General features: G+C 43.6%; 1 protein-coding gene across 23 annotated transcripts in view; it reads right to left on the bottom strand.

Moving 5' to 3' along the window:
* RIMBP2 (RIMS binding protein 2) overlaps positions 1 to 16,836 on the bottom strand; it is a 602,457-nt gene that overhangs the window by 13,519 nt on the left and 572,102 nt on the right. For all 23 annotated transcript variants that reach the window (XR_012849985.1, XR_012849987.1, XR_012849994.1 and 20 more), the window contains one exon: positions 2,184 to 2,287. Coding sequence is in view for 19 of the 23 variants with exons in the window: in XM_075833186.1 (XP_075689301.1) it covers positions 2,184 to 2,287 (104 nt within the window). In the remaining 4 variants the exon portion in view is untranslated. The remainder of the gene's footprint in view (positions 1 to 2,183; positions 2,288 to 16,836) is intronic.

Genomic DNA, 16,836 nt, shown 5'->3' with positions numbered 1-16,836 from the left:
ATATGCACCCTCTTAGGAGAGTCCTGGGGGACTTACTTAGGCCAGGGCTGTTACTATTAACCCCTTAATGACCGCCGATAAGCCTTTTCACGGCGGTCATTAGTGGGCTTTATTCTGATGCAATAGCCTTTTCACTACGCTGCATCAGAATAAATAAACAGAGCAGGGAGCCGTTAAATCTCCCTGCTCTCGGCTACCAGAGGTAACTGAGGGCTGGGGGTATCCCTGCTCGAACAGGTGAGATCAGTGGCATAACTACCGCTGTAGCAGCCGTAGCGTCTGCTACGGGGCCCGCAGCATGAGGGGGCACGTGCGGCCCGCCGGCACGTCCCCCCCATGCCTGGAGGTTCCGCTAGCAGCCACTATGGCAGCTAGAGCGCGACACCATTGAAGGGGTTGTTCCTACAAAAGACATGCATCCCCTATCCACAGGATAGGGGATACATGTGTGATCGCTGGGACGCCCAGCGATAAGGAGAACGAAAGTCCCCCGAAGTTCTCCATGACAGACCTTCGGACTTCCGGGGGCTGTCAGCAGCTCCATAGAAATTAATTGTGCACCGGTCGCGCTTGTGCACATGTGTGACCAGCGCTCCTTTCATTTTTATTGAACTGCGCAGACCCCGGAAGTCCGAGGTATGTCACGGAGAACTTCGGGAGACTTTCGGTCCCCCGTTCTCCTTATCGCTGCCAGCGATCACACATGTATCCCCTATCCTGTTGATAGGGGATACATCTCCTTTGTAGGACAAATTATAGGCCGTTTTTTTTTTGGGGGGGGGGGGGGGGTTGGGGGCTGCATGGCGTTACCTACAGGGGGGGTTTAGGGCTGTATGACGTTATCTCAAGGGGAGTTTGGGGCTGTATGGCGTTATCTACAAGGGGGGGCTGTATGGCGTTATCTACAGTGGGGCTGTATGGCGTTATCTACAGGGAGAGGGCTGTATGGCGTTATCTACAGGGGGGCTGTATGGCGTTATCTACAGGGAGAGGGCTGTCTGGCGTTATCTTCAGAGGGCTGTCTGGCTTTATCTACAGGGGGGCTGTATGGCGTTATCTATAGGGGGAGGGCAGTATGGCGTTATCTACAGGGGGGCTGTATGGCGTTATCTACAGGAGGGGCTGTATGGCGTTATCTACAGTGTGGCTGTATGACGTTATCTACATTGGGGCTGTATGGCGTTATCTACAGGGGGGGCTGTATGTCGTTTTCTACAGGGGGGGCTGTATGGCGTTATCTACAGGGGGGGCTGTATGGCGTTATCTACAGGGGGATGTATGGCGCTATCTACAGAGGGGCTGTATGGCGTTATCTACAGGGGGGGCTGTATGGTGCTATCTATAGGGGGCACTGTGTGGCGGAATCTATAGGGAGGCACTATCTACAAGGGGGGCCCCAGTCAAAAGGAAACCACGGTCGTGTTCATGACACCATAGGAATGAATTGGGCCGCAATTCTCCCGTGTATTCTCGGGGGAATTGCGTCCGCAAAGCCCGTTCGTGTGCATGGGGCCTAAGGCTGTGTTCACACTGAGTTTTTTGCAGGCGGAACATCTGCCTCAAAATTCCGTTTGGAAGTTTGAGGCAGATTTTCCTCTGCCTGCACGCCGATTTTCACAGCGTGTTTAGCGGCGTTTTTCGCCCGCGGCCATTGAGCACCACGGGCATGAAACGCCGCTAAATACGCTTTCTCTGTCTCCCATTGATGTCAATGGGAGGTCAGAGGCGTAACCGTGCGAATATAGGGCATGTCCCTTCTTTCTCCCGCGAGCCGGTTTTACCGCTCGCAGGAGAAAACCGCCTCCGCCTCCCATTGAATTCAATTGGAGGCATTTTCGGACGGTTTTTGGCGAGTTTTGCGGTGCGGTTTCCGCGTCAAAAAACTTGTCCAAAAACTCAGTGTGAACCCAGCCTTAGACATGAACACAGTCATTGCTATGGGACTGGGCAGGCAGAGGTTGGTGATGTCACTCACTAGCATCTGGCCATCTTCTACACCCACAGCAGAGCAGTGGTATGTGGAGCCATAAGGCATAGAGACAGTAGGTAAGTTTTTTTATTTTAAAAACATTCTGCAGTGATATTGATTTTAAATAGGGGGCCCAGAATAACTGTCCAGTCATGGGATTGGACAGTAACCTTTATTCCCATGCTTTGGGAAGTGAATTAAATAAATGCTTTACCTCAACATCAACATTAGGCGAGCTCTCCCTTGGATCATAGTCGTACAAAGCAACCATTCTCCTTGTGGAAATAGAGTGTTGCCTCCCGCTCCTTCTATTTCGTTCTGTGCCAATAAAATATATAAAACAAAAACAAAAACGTACATTTAATTTGAACATGTCCTAAATAAAAATAATTCGAATTTGTGATTTAAACCAACAAGCTGGACAATAGACCACAGAGTGAAGATAAAAGCTGAAATGGGCAGTGATGACAGCTCTCTGCAACACACTGGTTCTATCTTCCTAAATACCCCCTAATAAGATGTTACTTTCAGCATACAATGACATCAATTTATGTATCAGAACAGATAAATACGACTTTCTGTACAATTTTGTTCTCCAAGCTGCATCATCTATAAGAATGCATTATTAGAGTTATCTCCATTTATTTCTTAACTTTCAACTTTTTGCAAGAACAAGTTGGTGCCATGTAAAGGAATATTTCAAAGAACGTCAGAAGCTGGAAAGGAGTTCAGTTACTTATATCACTGGTTCTTCTAGGCAATGTGACTTGCATTGGTTTGAATTTTATTTGTATTAGCCTTTGTGTGTATCTGAGCACCAAATAAAGTGTGTCTGCATTTTTATAAGTGCCAAATCACTTTTTTAAGATGGTTGTCTATTCCAAAAGTAAATTGCTACATTTTACCTGTCTTAAAGTAGAACAAACGTAAGATATCTTTTTTTTTTTTTTTTTTACGTTTTGATGCATTACAAACGCTATATACTTTTTAGTTCCCAATTTATATTTGTGGTATATTGCTTTAACCACACTGTAATCTGAATTCTCTGACCCCACTTGAGGCTCATTCCCACGAACATGAATCTTGTATGTGTGCTGTGCATGGAAATCACACAGACCCATTGATTTCAATGGGGCTGTTAACACATGCAGGAGTTTTCACGCAGCGAGAGTCCGCTGCGTGAAACTCACTGCATGTCATATAGGCCTTATTCACACAAGTGAATTTCACGTCCGTGTGCTGTCTGTTTTTTTCACGGACCTATGAAAATTAATGGGGCTATTCAGTCATACGTTGTTTTTCACGCATGTTCTATTTTGGTGCAATTTTGCGCACCACGCAGCCCATTGAAGTCAATGGGTGCGTGAAAAAAAAATGGACAGCACATGGACGTCATCCATGTGCTGTCCATGATTAACGCAACAGTTGCTAAGGCTGCATTCACATGAGCGTGACAGATTTACACGCATGTGTTTTTCGGCCGCATTTCCCGGACCGAACACACTGCAGTGATCCGGGCACCTAGCATAATAGTTATCTATGATGCTAGGTGTACCCTGCCTTTGTTGCGGAAAATTGTCCCGTATATCACAGACTGAACACGCTCGTGTGAATCCGGACTAAGGCCATGTTGGTGCATTTTCACGCAGCTAGGCACCCATTGAAGTCAATGGGTGCGTGAAAACCACGCACAGCACATGGATGCACACCTGTGTGCTGTGTGGGATTTGCGCATCAATTCCATTAAAAAAAGAAACGTGCTTTGCGAGTGCGTGAAAAACGCATGCCACTTGCAAAGCACAGATGCAATAACGCATACGGATCAGATTTACATCAGTTTTTTACGCGCGTAAATCTGTCACGCTCGTGTGAATGTAGCAATAGGCCTGTTATACATGTGGCAGTTAACTGATGATCTTTTTCTTAGGCTAGATTCACACAAACATGTCCATTTTACGTGTGTAAAAAACGCAGCGTCTTTCTTGCATTGCAGTTCCATGTCTGCGTTTTTTACGCACGTATGTCATGTGTTTTTTACGTCAGCAAAAAAAACTGAAGTTTTTTTTTTCCTGATCTTTTTCCTGTTTTTTTATTCCTCACCATTTCTTTAGCAACTTTTGTGTGAAAAACATGAACAGCACACGGATGACGTCCGTGTGCTGTCCGTTGTTTTCACGCACCCATTGACAATGGGCTACAAGGAGCGCAAAAACGCACAAAAGTAGGACCTGCAGTAAGTTTCCCGCAGCGGACAAACGCTGTGTGAAAAACAAGCATGTCTGAATAGCCCAATTAAATTACATAGGTCCGTGTGACGGCCATTGTTTTATCATCCGTAACACGGACGTAAAATATGCTCGTGTGAATCAGGCCTTACTGGTGGTTTCTCTGCTTGTAATTTCTAATCCTTTCTGTTATAGAAATCTACACTCCTAACTTCATAGTGAGTTTTTGGTAGGTTTGTGTCTGAAAAAGAAGAGCTGCAGTGTACCCAAAAGTTCATAATATAGTTCGAATCCCTTGGTGACAAGGTGGGTACACACCGCCCCTTGCTGGTCCAGTGAGACTTTATTCTACAGGCTCCATGACAGTTTGCTCTAGCCATGGAGCCCGCTTACATTAACTTGCTGGAAGTCTCTGGCACTAAGCTCTTGTTTCTACATTCTGGCAGGGTCTGGTTGGTCGCATCAAGGATGAGTTGGCAGGTCGGGATCATCCTACTACCTCTTCCAATGGACGAACCCATGCAGGTGGAAAGAATTAAAGGCTATGGACACCTTTGAGGGCATTTAAAAAAAATTTATAAATAGATTAGTGTGTTTAGTGTAACTTTGTAATTAGTCTTTATTAAAAAATTGTTTTACTTTTGGAGATAGAACTGTTCTGTATTCTCTACACAGAACAGCTGTATCTCTCGTTTTACACTGAATCCGTCAGTCAAAAACACCGAAAAAGGCCATACTTACAAATGGACACAGCCAGGTCAGAAACGCTGATGAAGGCGAGTGAGCAGGTGCTTTAAATAATAATAGCCACTCCCACTAGTCTTGAGGGGAGTGGTATGTGGTGCATGGGATGTGTAGTAAGAAAAGATAGTAGTAAGACTTTTGGAGATAGAACTGTTCTGTATTCTCTATACAGAACAGCTGTATCTCTAGTTTTACACTGAATCCGCCAGTCCCGCAGTCCTGACAGGTTCAGTGTCGGCGGGTCCTGCAGGTCTGTGACACGCAGGATCCACCTGTAATCGATCACATCTAAGTTCATAACTTAGATGTGATCAATTACAGGTGGATCCTGGGTGTCAAAGACACGCAGGACCCACCGACACTGAACCTGTTAGGTCCACGAGACTGGCGGATTCAGTGTAAAACTAGAGATACAGCTGTTCTGTATAGAGAATACAGAACAGTTCTATCTCCAAAAGTAAAACTATTTTTTAATAAAGACTAATTACAAAGTTACACAAAACACACATCTATTTATGAAAAAAATAAATAAATACCCTCAAAAGGTGTCCATAGCCTTTAAGCTTTCTGCTGAAGAATGTCTAAGAAGATGTGCCAATAACCTGTGTTTATACTGTGCCAGTAAAGTAGGAGAGGCCACCCTAGGCAGTACGTCTGCCTCTCAAAAGAGGACTATACCTGTCATTTGTCCAATGCAGGAGTTTGCTTCACTGTACCAGCATTTCTGGATTCTGGCTCTACGGATAATTTTCTCTGCCAATCCCTGGTAACTCGTTATAAAATTTTCGTACTTCAATTGGAGAAGCCACTTTCAATTTATTTTGTGAATGGAAAATTATTTACCAAGATTGTGTACCAAGTCACCGAACCTATCTCCATGCAAGTGGGAGCACTTCACCATGAAATTATTTCATTCTACGTGCTAAAAAATTCTTCAGAAACATTCTCCTGTCATTAAATGGATGTCTGTTTAGATTACGCAATGGGGTGACAGCTGTCATCTGCAATGTCTACTTGTCATTCGTCCCCCATAGCCTCAAATTATGGAAACTGTTCTGGACGGATTACCTAAACCCTATGCGTGTTAGGCATAGTAAACAGCAAGCATAGACTCTTACACCTCATAGACCGTATGATTGTGCCATTTACTTGTTACCTAATTCTACTTCTCCTCAGGGTAGGGTATACCCCCTGTATGCCCCTGAGAGAAGATGTGTCACAATACAAAACCTGTAGAAGGGATTTATCCGCAAATCTTCTCCTGCTGGAGCTGTTTTTTTCTTTGTCAAGAGAAAAGGCGGAACCTTAAGGCATATCTCCCAATTTTCAAGTATCACAAAGAGAGACAACGGAAGCAGCGCGAGTAGCGTGTCCTGGCAATTTTTTTTGTAAACTACGCCTCTAATCCCACACAATCCCCGCACATACACACCCGGTTCAGCACACACAGTATCATGCGCCCATAGTGCCTCCCACACAGTATAATGCCAAATAGCTGCCCCGATACAGCATAATGCCCCCATAGATGCACCCATACAGTATAAAGCCAACACAGATGCCCCCATACAGTATAATGCCCACACAGATGCCCCCATGCAGTTTAATGCCCAAACAAATTCCCCCATACAGCATAATGCCCCATAGCTGCCCCATCAGCATAATGTCTCCATAGCTGCCCCATACAGTATAATGCCCACACAGATGCCCCATACAGTATAATGCCCCATAGCTGCCCCATACAGTATAATGCCCCCATAGCTGCCCCCCATACAGTATAATGCCCCCATAGCTGCCCTTATACAGTATAATTCCCCCAAAGCTGCCCCTAGTGCCAGTACAAACATATAAAGTGCCCTTGTAGATAGTGCCACAGTGCCCATGTAGATAGTGCTCATGTAAAGTACCCCTATTTAGAGCCATACTCCCCTTGAAGATAGTGCCACCCCCCTGTAGATAGCGCTACCCTCCCCTGTGGATAGCGCTATTCGTACTCCCTCTAGGAGCGGAATCCCCAGCCAGAGCGTAGGCCGGGGATTTTGCTCCTAGAGGGAACCCTGATGTCACTGTCCATGTATGATCCGGAGTGTATATATAAAAAATAACTTTTACTTAATTTCTTTAAAACATAAGCATTTTGCGACATGTGCGCATAAATTCTCTTCATTCGTCGCAGCTGTATGCAATTTTTCATGTGTTTTTTCACAGTATGCATATACAACAATATTAAAGACAGCAAAATAGTCCACCTTTTAAGGTTTCCTAATCCATATGGTTTCAACAATTTGTTAATTTCAGAGGTTCTCTCATAAACACTTAGGTGATCTGTTTGTCATATAAGATATACAGGAGACATAAGATTTTTCGGGCAGTTGCCCTCCTACCCCTTTTATTTTTGGGATGGTGATGTTCCTTTCAGGAGTTGTCTGTCAAGTCCTGGATTTAATTCAACCTCTGATGTAGGGTAATTTCTCTCCCAATTTCTCTCCCAACGCGTTTCCTCTGACCCATTGATTCCTCAGGGGAGATAGGTCATGAATGCTGCTTCGTCCTATTTCATGGGAAGCTGCATGAAAATTAGATGTGGCTGTCTCGTGAAGAGAATAGCTTGCTGTCAGCAAAGCATGCTTGCAGTGGCAAGTGAATGGCCTCTCGGTTTGGAGGCAGAGTATCAGCGTCTGGTCCTGACGCCTGCTGTCACTACACTAAAGGATTCCCTGTCTCTTTTTATATCCATTTCCCTCCCACCCATACACACCTCCCAGGTGTAACACACCTCCCTCCTCGGCATGGACATCGACATAAGAGAAACCATAACTCCAAGAGCACAGATCACTTATAGGAAAGGGAGGAGTATAGGTGACCAAGTTACGCACAGCCACTTAAACACCATAAAAAGAAAGGATGTTGGCTGACAGAAAGATTGACGGATGTTTCAAATGTGGACACTGTAAAGCATGCACTTATATACAAGTAACCAAAGTTAATCAGAGTGCCCATACAGGAATTAGTTATCCCATAAAAAGTTTCTCAAACTGCAGTACCAAAAATGTTGTTTATAAAATTACCTGTCCATGTCCTTTAGATTACATTGGAAAAACAATAAGGGAGCTCAGAAAGAGGGTGCTCGAACATGTAGTTGATATCCTGCATGATAGAGATAAACCGGTCTCCCGGCATGTTCATCTAAAACATAAAGGGGATCCAGAATGCCTACGATTTACGACACTAGAATGTCTACAACCCCCGGTGAGAGGGGGAGATCTGGATAAAATCTTACTACAGAGAGAGTCCAAATGGATTTTTAAAATGAGATCAACTGTACCAAATGGACTCAATGAACAGTTGGATTTCGGATGCTTCATTTGAGTCCATTCATATATATCCTTATATATATGTTCCAGCTGTTCATCCTTTTCGTTTAAATAAGATAATACTTGACTCCTCCATTTCAATAAAAAACAAAAAATACTAAAAAAATATTTGAATTAATTAACAAAATTAATGGTGCAAACAATCTGCACCTTTACATTTGTTCATTTTTTCTCGTTGATAAGAACTAATAAACGACCCCTTTATTTGAATTAAAAACATATATAACTTCAAGGGTACAACAATATACATATTTATATAAGAAAATAACAAAAATTAATGGTGCAAATATTCTGCAGCTTTAAAACCATTGCTTGCTCTAGTGTTTAAACTACGTACTATAGAAATGAATAGTTTAAAACCTAAACTTAGCCAGTTTATATCCTCTATTTGATAAACCATTGAGTAATGATTATTATTTTCCCTTGTACATAAACATCTCTTTTCCATAACACTTTAGATTGGTCTGTAGTGCCTAGGGATAGACGGAAGCCATATGTCTTGGATCTGTCTAAATACACAATATCCCCGCACTCAGACGTTCTATCATAAGGTTCCCCCCCTACCATACACCCCTCTTTGCCCTTAGATCGAACATCCCCTATGCAGGCAGAGTCACTCTGCCTGTATTTACCGATCCCTGTGCAGATCCGTGGCGTCTATACAAGACGCCTGGCGCTGCACAGCTGATCGGTTACCAGGGCTACGTCGCGACCTATCACTGGCCGTGACGTCACCCCGGGGGGCGGAGCTATCTTCGTTCCCCTGACGACGCGTCTGCAAGCAGCGATGACATCCATCGCTGTATGCAGACGTAACTGAACATCTCCTCTGTTAGGAGATGTCGAGGGAGCACGATCTGGGGACATTAGGGCGGAGGCCTGCGGCGCGATTGTGTCACCTCAGACACAGGGAAATTTTCCCTTGTGTCGGCGGCGGCGGCGCTGCGGGTCCCCGCCCCCTTCAGTACACGCCCCCACCTCTTCTAAATACGTCACTGGGGAGGTGTGTTACACCTGGGAGGTGTGTATGGGTGGGAGGGAAATGGATATAAAAAGAGACAGGGAATCCTTTAGTGTAGTGACAGCAGGCGTCAGGACCAGACGCTGATACTCTGCCTCCAAACCGAGAGGCCATTCACTTGCCACTGCAAGCATGCTTTGCTGACAGCAAGCTACTCTCTTCACGAGACAGCCACATCTAATTTTCATGCAGCTTCCCATGAAATAGGACGAAGCAGCATTCATGACCTATCTCCCCTGAGGAATCAATGGGTCAGAGGAAACGCGTTGGGAGAGAAATATTGTCAAGGTGGTAGACGATATACAATACCACGAATATATATCACTGTCCATATATGGACAGTGACGTCAGTGGCTACACCTTAAGCGGAATCCCCGTTGCTGACTGTGGTCAGGGATTCTGCTCCAGGAGGAACCCCTGACATCAATGTCCATATATGTGACCTCAGTGATTTCCTTTAGGAGCGGAATCCCCGGCCAGATCATTGACAATGGGGATTCTGTTCAATCAGTAGCCACTCACGTCACTATCTATATTAAAGTAGCGCTGTTGCTGTGGAGTCCTCGGCGAGCGGAAGAGCTCCCTCTGCTCCTCCGCTCTGAACTAATTCTGAAGCAGGTAGCTATTGATTCCCAGCTTCAGCATTGGATTCAACTGTCCTGAGGACGCAGATACAGTAGACAGCGGGACATAACCCCGGCTGCCCAGGACAGTGGGACACCGCCCGAAATACGGGACTGTCCCGCTGAATCTGGGACGGTTGGGAGGTATGCCTTAAGGTCTTGTATTGATTATTGCGGCCTAAATTAAATTTGTTTAATTAATTACATTTTCCGTGACTTTTTATACAACTGTGTTGTAGGTTATTTGGATGAGATTCTTGTTTTCTCCCCAGATCTCTATATCCATTGTAAGCAAGTACATATGGTTCTGCAAAGTTTATGGGATAATCATCTTTATACCAAGCCTGAAAAATGTCTCAATCCTGTCTGCCTTTTCTTGGATATATTATCTCTGATCAAGGACTCCAAATGGATCCAGCTAATTTGTTTGCAGTACTTAAGCAGCCACGTCCCAAAGGACTCAAAGCAATCCAACGCTTTCTGGGATTTGCCAACTACTATCGACAGTTAATACCTAAGGGTATTTTCCCATGCAGTGACCAAAAACGTCTGAAAATACGGAGCTGTTTTCAGGCAAAAACAGATCCTGATTTTCAGACGTTTTTGTAGCAACTCGCTTTTTTTGCCACGTATTTTACAGCCGTTATTGGAGCTGTTTTTCAATGGAGTCAATGAAAAATGCCTCCAAAAACGTCCCAAGAAGTGACATGCACTTCTTTTTCACAGGCATCTATTGACGCGCCGTATTTTGACAGCGACGCGTAAAATTAAGCCTCGTGGGAACAGAACAAAGTAAATCTCATTGTAAGCAATGGGCAGATGTTTGTAGGTGTAATGGAGCCGTTTTTTCAGGCGTAATTTGAGGCATAAAATGCCCGAATTACGTCTGAAAACACTGCGTGTGAACATACCCTCATTTCTCTTCTTTAGTGGCACCCAACTCAGTCCTTACCAAAAAGAGGGTCAATGCAAATACTTGGACTCCTGAAGGTAAATTAGCATTTCTCAAACAGGCCATTTCCTCATCCTCTATACTATATAGACCAGATGCAAGTAAACCATTCATCTTTCCGGTTGATCCTTCCACTATGTAGGAGTGACGTAGTCCAGTCACAGAAAAAAGATAATGGAAAAACCTTCAGGAAAATTTTCTCCAAAACCTTCTCTTGTGCCGAGAAAAATGATGGCATAGGAGACCCCAAACTTTTGCCTATTAAATTGGCTCTGGAAGAATGGAGACATTTACTAGAAGGAGCACATCATCCCATCACTATCTATACTGATCACTTGTTGTACATGCAGACGGCACATCTTCTAAACCCTCTTTAAGCTTTTTGGGCATTATTCTTTTCACGATTCAACCTCTTCCTCCACAATCGTCATGCTGACAAAAACATATAGGCTGATGCCTTATCAATTTATCATATATTTAAGTCAAATTTTATCAGTGGCACCTCCATTGGGACTCATTTCTCCGGGAATCCTGGCATCTGGAAAACACTTGATCTTGTGTCTCATCATTACTTGTGGCCTCCTCTGTCCCGAAACATTAAAATATTATGTCGCTGCATGCAATGTCTACGCTCAAAATAAAGTTTCCCACCAAAGACCTGCTGGATTGCCTCATCCATTGCCAGTACCAGATTCTCATTGGACTCATATAACTATGGATTTTATTACAGACCTGCCCTCTTCTTCTGGCTGTACAGTGATTTGGGTTGTATTTGATCGCTTCTCGAAGGTTGCACACTTCATACCTCTTGCTGGACTTTCTTCAGCTAAATATCCGGCCACACTCTTTATTTGTACATATTTTTCGCTTGCACGGACTTCCTATCCATATAGTATCCGACAGGGCAGTACAGTTCACTTCAAGAGTCTAAGGGCCCTTTGCATCCTAATTGAGGTTAAGTTAGACTTTTCTCCTGCCGACCATACTCAATCTAATGGGCAACCTGGAATGGCTCAACCAGGTTCAGAAATTTTGTTTCTCCTGCAAGATGACTGGACCAATCGCCTTCTGTTGGCAGAATTTACCTATAATAATCACACTGGGGACTTTGGTATTGAGGAGAGATTGTGGGAACCTGTTGAGAATAAGGGTATGTTCACACGCAGTGGCCAAAAAACGTCTGAAAATACGGAGCTGTTTTCAGGCGAAAATAGCTCCTGATTTTCAGACTTTATAGCAACTCGCGTTTTTCAATGCGTACTTTACAGCCGTTATTGGAGCTGTTTTTCAATGGAGTCAATGAAAAACGCCTCCAAAAACGTCCCAAGAAGCGACATGCACTTCTTTTTCGCGGGCGTCTTTTTACGCGCCGTATTTTGAAAGCGATGCGTAAAATTAAGGCTCGTGGGAACAGAACACCGTAAAACCCATTGAAAGTAATGGGCAGATGTTTGTAGGCGTATTAGTGGCGTTTTTTCAGGCATAATTCGAGGCGTAAAACACCCGAATTACATCTGAAAACACTGCGTGTGAACATACCTAATAACACTCCATCTCTCCTCAGGAAATTCTATTGCTTATTTCCCAACAAGCCTAAAAGGAGGGGGGGTGCTATAATGTGGCCCGCTCCCAGCCTTCGTGTACTTACCTATCCCCAGGTTCCTGGTCCACGCTGCTCTCCTTCATCCTCCTCGGCATCTGGTGGCTGCTCTCTCCGACCCAATATTCCATTCTTGGTCTTAGTGCGCGTGTGCTAATCTGCGGTTTCTTAAAGGATCAGTGCCAGCCAAAATTCGAATTCTCAGCTGTCCCTGATATAAGAGCCCTTCTCTTTTTGGAATCATTGCTAGTGCAATTTGGTTCCCTAGTGTATCTGTGTCATTTCTGAATTGCCATGTATTGACCTTTGCTTGTTTCTTGACCATCCATGCCTGCCACCTGACTTGACCAATTGCTACGTTAACTGTATTGAACCTCTGCTGCCTGCTCTGATCATTTGCTACGTTAACCATATCAAACCTCTGCCGCATGTCTTGACCATTTACTATGATACCCGTAACGAACCTCTGCAGCCTGCTCTGACCTTTTGCTCACCAGACCACGTTTCACCTGTTACGTCAGCCATCACCAAGTAAGACTACTCTGGGGGTAGCAACCTGGCGTTCCTCTACAGTGAAGTCCACATTCCTGTACAGGGGTTAAATGGTGAATACCAGGGGTTCCCTAAGGCCCTGTTGACACAGAGGTTTTTTTTACACGGAAACCGCGCCAAAAAACGGCCGAAAATGCCTCCCATTGATTCGGTAAAAAACGATTGCGGTAAAAAGAAGCGTCATGCCCTATCTTCGGGCATTTACGCCTCTGACCTCCCATTGACATGGGAAGCAGAGAAAGCGTATTTAGCTGCGTTTTTGCCCGTGGCACTCAATGGGCGCGAGCGAAAATCGCGGCAAACCGCGTGCAGGCAGATCAAAATTTTGAGGCAGAATTCTCCTCCTGCAAAAAACTCCATGTGAACTCAGCCTTAGACTCTGTTCCACGAGTAGACCCAAGTCAAATCCCTGCGGGACAAGGTGGGTTCACACTGATCCCTGCTGGCCCAGTGACAGTTTATGCCACAGGCTCTGTGATACATATATGGCTATGGGTAAACAAATGGTAGCCGGTGGTAACAAACAGCCTGTTTAACTTTGGAATGTTTTTATTTTTTCAAGCAATTTTGAGACTGATTTCTTGTGACACATTGTACTTTAAGTTAGAGGTAAAATTTGGTCGATATATTTAGTGTTTATTTGTGAAAAAAAACAAAATTTAGAGATTTGCAAAAATTTTGCATTTTTATAAATTTAAATGCACAGTTAGGTCCAGAATTATTTGGACAGTAACACAAGTTTTGGCATTTTAGCTGTTTACCAAAATATTGAATATACAGTTATATAATCAATAGGGGCTTAAAGTGCAGACTCTCAGCTTTAATTTGAGGGTATTCACATCCTAATTTGAGGAAGGGTGTAGGAATTACAGCTCTTTAATATGTAGCTGCCTCTTTATCGAGGGACAAAAGGTAATTGGACAATTATCTTAAAAGCTATTTAATAGGTTGCATGGGCTATTTCCTTGTTAATCCATCATGCAGGTAAAAGGTCTGGAGTTGGTTCCAGGTGTGGCATTTTTATTTGGAAGCTGTTGATGTGAACCCTCAACATGAGGTCAAAGGAGCTCTCAATGCAAGTGACCTAACAGACCATTGTTAGGCTGAAAAAAAATGAAGAAATCATCATCAGAGAGATAGCAGAAATGTTAGGAGTGGCCAAATCAACAGTTTGGTACATTCTTGAAAAAAAGTGTAATGGTGATCTCGTGAACTTCAAAAGGCTTGGAGGTCCACGGAAGACAAAAGCGGTGGATGATCGTAGAATCCTTGCCATGGTGAAGAAAAACCCCTTCACAACATCTACCGAAGTGAAGAATACTCTCCTGGAAGTAAGTGTATCAGTATCTAAGTCTACCATAAAGCGAAGACTTCATGAGAGCAAATACAGAGGGTTCATCACAAGGTGCAAACCATTAATCAGCCTCAAAAATAGAAAGGCCAGATTAGACTTTTCCAAACAACTTCTAAAGAAGCCAGCCAGTTTTGGAACAGCATTCTTTAAACAGATGAAACTAAGATAAACCTGTACCAGAATGATGGGAGAAAGAAAGTATGGAGAAGGCTTGGAATGGCTCATAATGAAAAGCAAACCACATCCTCTGTAAAACATGGTGGAGGCAGTGTGATGGCATGGGCATGCATGGCTGCCAAAGGCACTGGGTCACTAGTGTTTATTGATGATGTGATTGAAGACAGAAGCAGCCGGACGAATTCTGAAGTTTTCAGGGATATACTTTCTGCTCAGATTCAACCAAATTTAGCAAGGTTGATTGGACGTCGCTTCACAGTACAGATGGACAATGACCCAAAACATGCTGCGAAAGCAACCCAGGAGTTTTTTAAAGGCAAAGAAGTGGAATATTCTGCAATGGCCAAGTCAATCACCAGATCCCAACCCGATCGAGCATGCATTTCACTTGCTTAAGACAAGACTTAAGGCAGAAAGACCCACAAACAAGCAACAACTGAAGAAAGCTGAAGTAAAGGCCTGGCAAAGCATCACAGAGGAGGAAACCCAGCATTTGGTGATGTCCAAGGATTCCAGACTTTAGGCAGTCATTACCTGCAAAGGATTCTCTACAAAGTATTAAAAAAAAAACATTTTATTTATGGTAATGTTAATTTGTCCAATTACTTTTGAGACCCTGAAATGAGGAGGCTGTGTAGAAAAATGGTTGCAATTCCTAAACGTTTCACAGGATATTTTTCTTCAACCCCTCAAATTAAACCTGAAAGTCTACACTTCAATTGCATCTCAGTTGTTTTATTTTAAATCCAATGTGGTGGAATGCAGAGCCAAAATCATAATGATTGTGTCACTGTCCAAATAATTCTAACTGTATCTGCTCGTAAGACATAGTAATACCACACAAAATAGTTACTAGTTCTCATTTCCCATATGTCCACTTTGTGTTCGCATCGTCTTTTGAATGTCCTTTTATTTTTCTAGGACTTTACAAGGCTTAAATGGAAGGTGTCACGAAAAAAAATAAAATTATGTTATTGCTTTTAGTATGTTATTAAAATACATTTTATTTATTTGTGTTTTTGTGTTTTACTTTTTTCTTTCTTTTACTTCTCTATGGGGGCTGCCATTTTTTTTTTCCATCTCTGTATGTGTCGATTAACAACACATACAGAGATGGAATACGGCACATACATCCCCATAGTGAATGCGAACGGGAGCCGTTCCATTCACTATAGCGTACGCCGTCTGCGTGGGAACGGCGCATGCGCCGCTCCCACACAGTCCAAAAGGAAGGTCTTTGGCAGAGCGACATCCGGCGCCATTTTCATGTGGACTCGAAGCTGCGGCCGGACAGTAAGATGATTACTTCCGGTCGCGGCTTCCGTCAATATGTTCAGAAGCAAGGACTAGGAGCAGAGGCAGCAGAGGCAGCGGCGGCGGCAGGAGCAGGTAAGTTATGTGGGGTGCCTCTATTACTAGGTGGATCATCTCACTTCCAAGTCCTCCATGGGTAAGCTTTCATTTAGTCACTCATTGGTTCTTGTTATGCGGATGTAGTTTCTCTTTCATATCGGGCCATTTCAGGTTACCTTACCTCCTGTCCGATATTTAGGATCATGCATTAAGCAGAGTTAGACGCTACTCTACTGTGACTTTCTCATAGATGCAATCTTCTTTTATTTGATATGCATGCGTTTTTTGGTGGTAGGTTCATGCACAGGCTGTTGCAGTGAATCAGCATTGTCTGTATGGGTCAGCAGTGCGTTTCCCTCCCCTAACTCATCCATAGCTAACAGAACCTTTTTTCTACATAGTATTTTTAGCATACCTGTGTTGAGGTGTTTTGGATTATTGATCCACTTGTTTACTCTCAGTTTTAATACCTTGTTGTGTTTTTATATTTTGTATTCTGATGTAATAATAAAATTATATATTCTTTGTGTACTTTTGGCTCACGACTCCTTTTTCTCTTGTTTTCAATGTAATTTCGGAGTTTTCGCTATTCTCTAATGATGCTCTTGGAGGTGTCTTGACACCACTGTGTGGGTGATACCTAGCCAAATTACCATACCTGTGAGACATTTTTGGTTGTTAACCCCTTAAGGACGCAGCCTAGTTTTGGCCTTAAGGCTCAGAGCTCATTTTTCAAATCTGACATATTTCACTTTATGTGGTAATAACGTCGGAATGCTTAAACCTACCCAAGCGATTCTGAGATTGTTTTCTCGTGACACATTGGGCTTCATGTTCGTGGTAAAATTTGGTCGATATATTCAGTGTTTATTGGTGAAAAATTGCAAAATTTAGA

The sequence above is a fragment of the Rhinoderma darwinii genome, chromosome 1, assembly GCF_050947455.1.
Source record: "Rhinoderma darwinii isolate aRhiDar2 chromosome 1, aRhiDar2.hap1, whole genome shotgun sequence".
NCBI classification, from domain to species: domain Eukaryota; kingdom Metazoa; phylum Chordata; class Amphibia; order Anura; family Rhinodermatidae; genus Rhinoderma; species Rhinoderma darwinii.
This window is presented reverse-complemented; position numbering and strand designations above follow the sequence as displayed.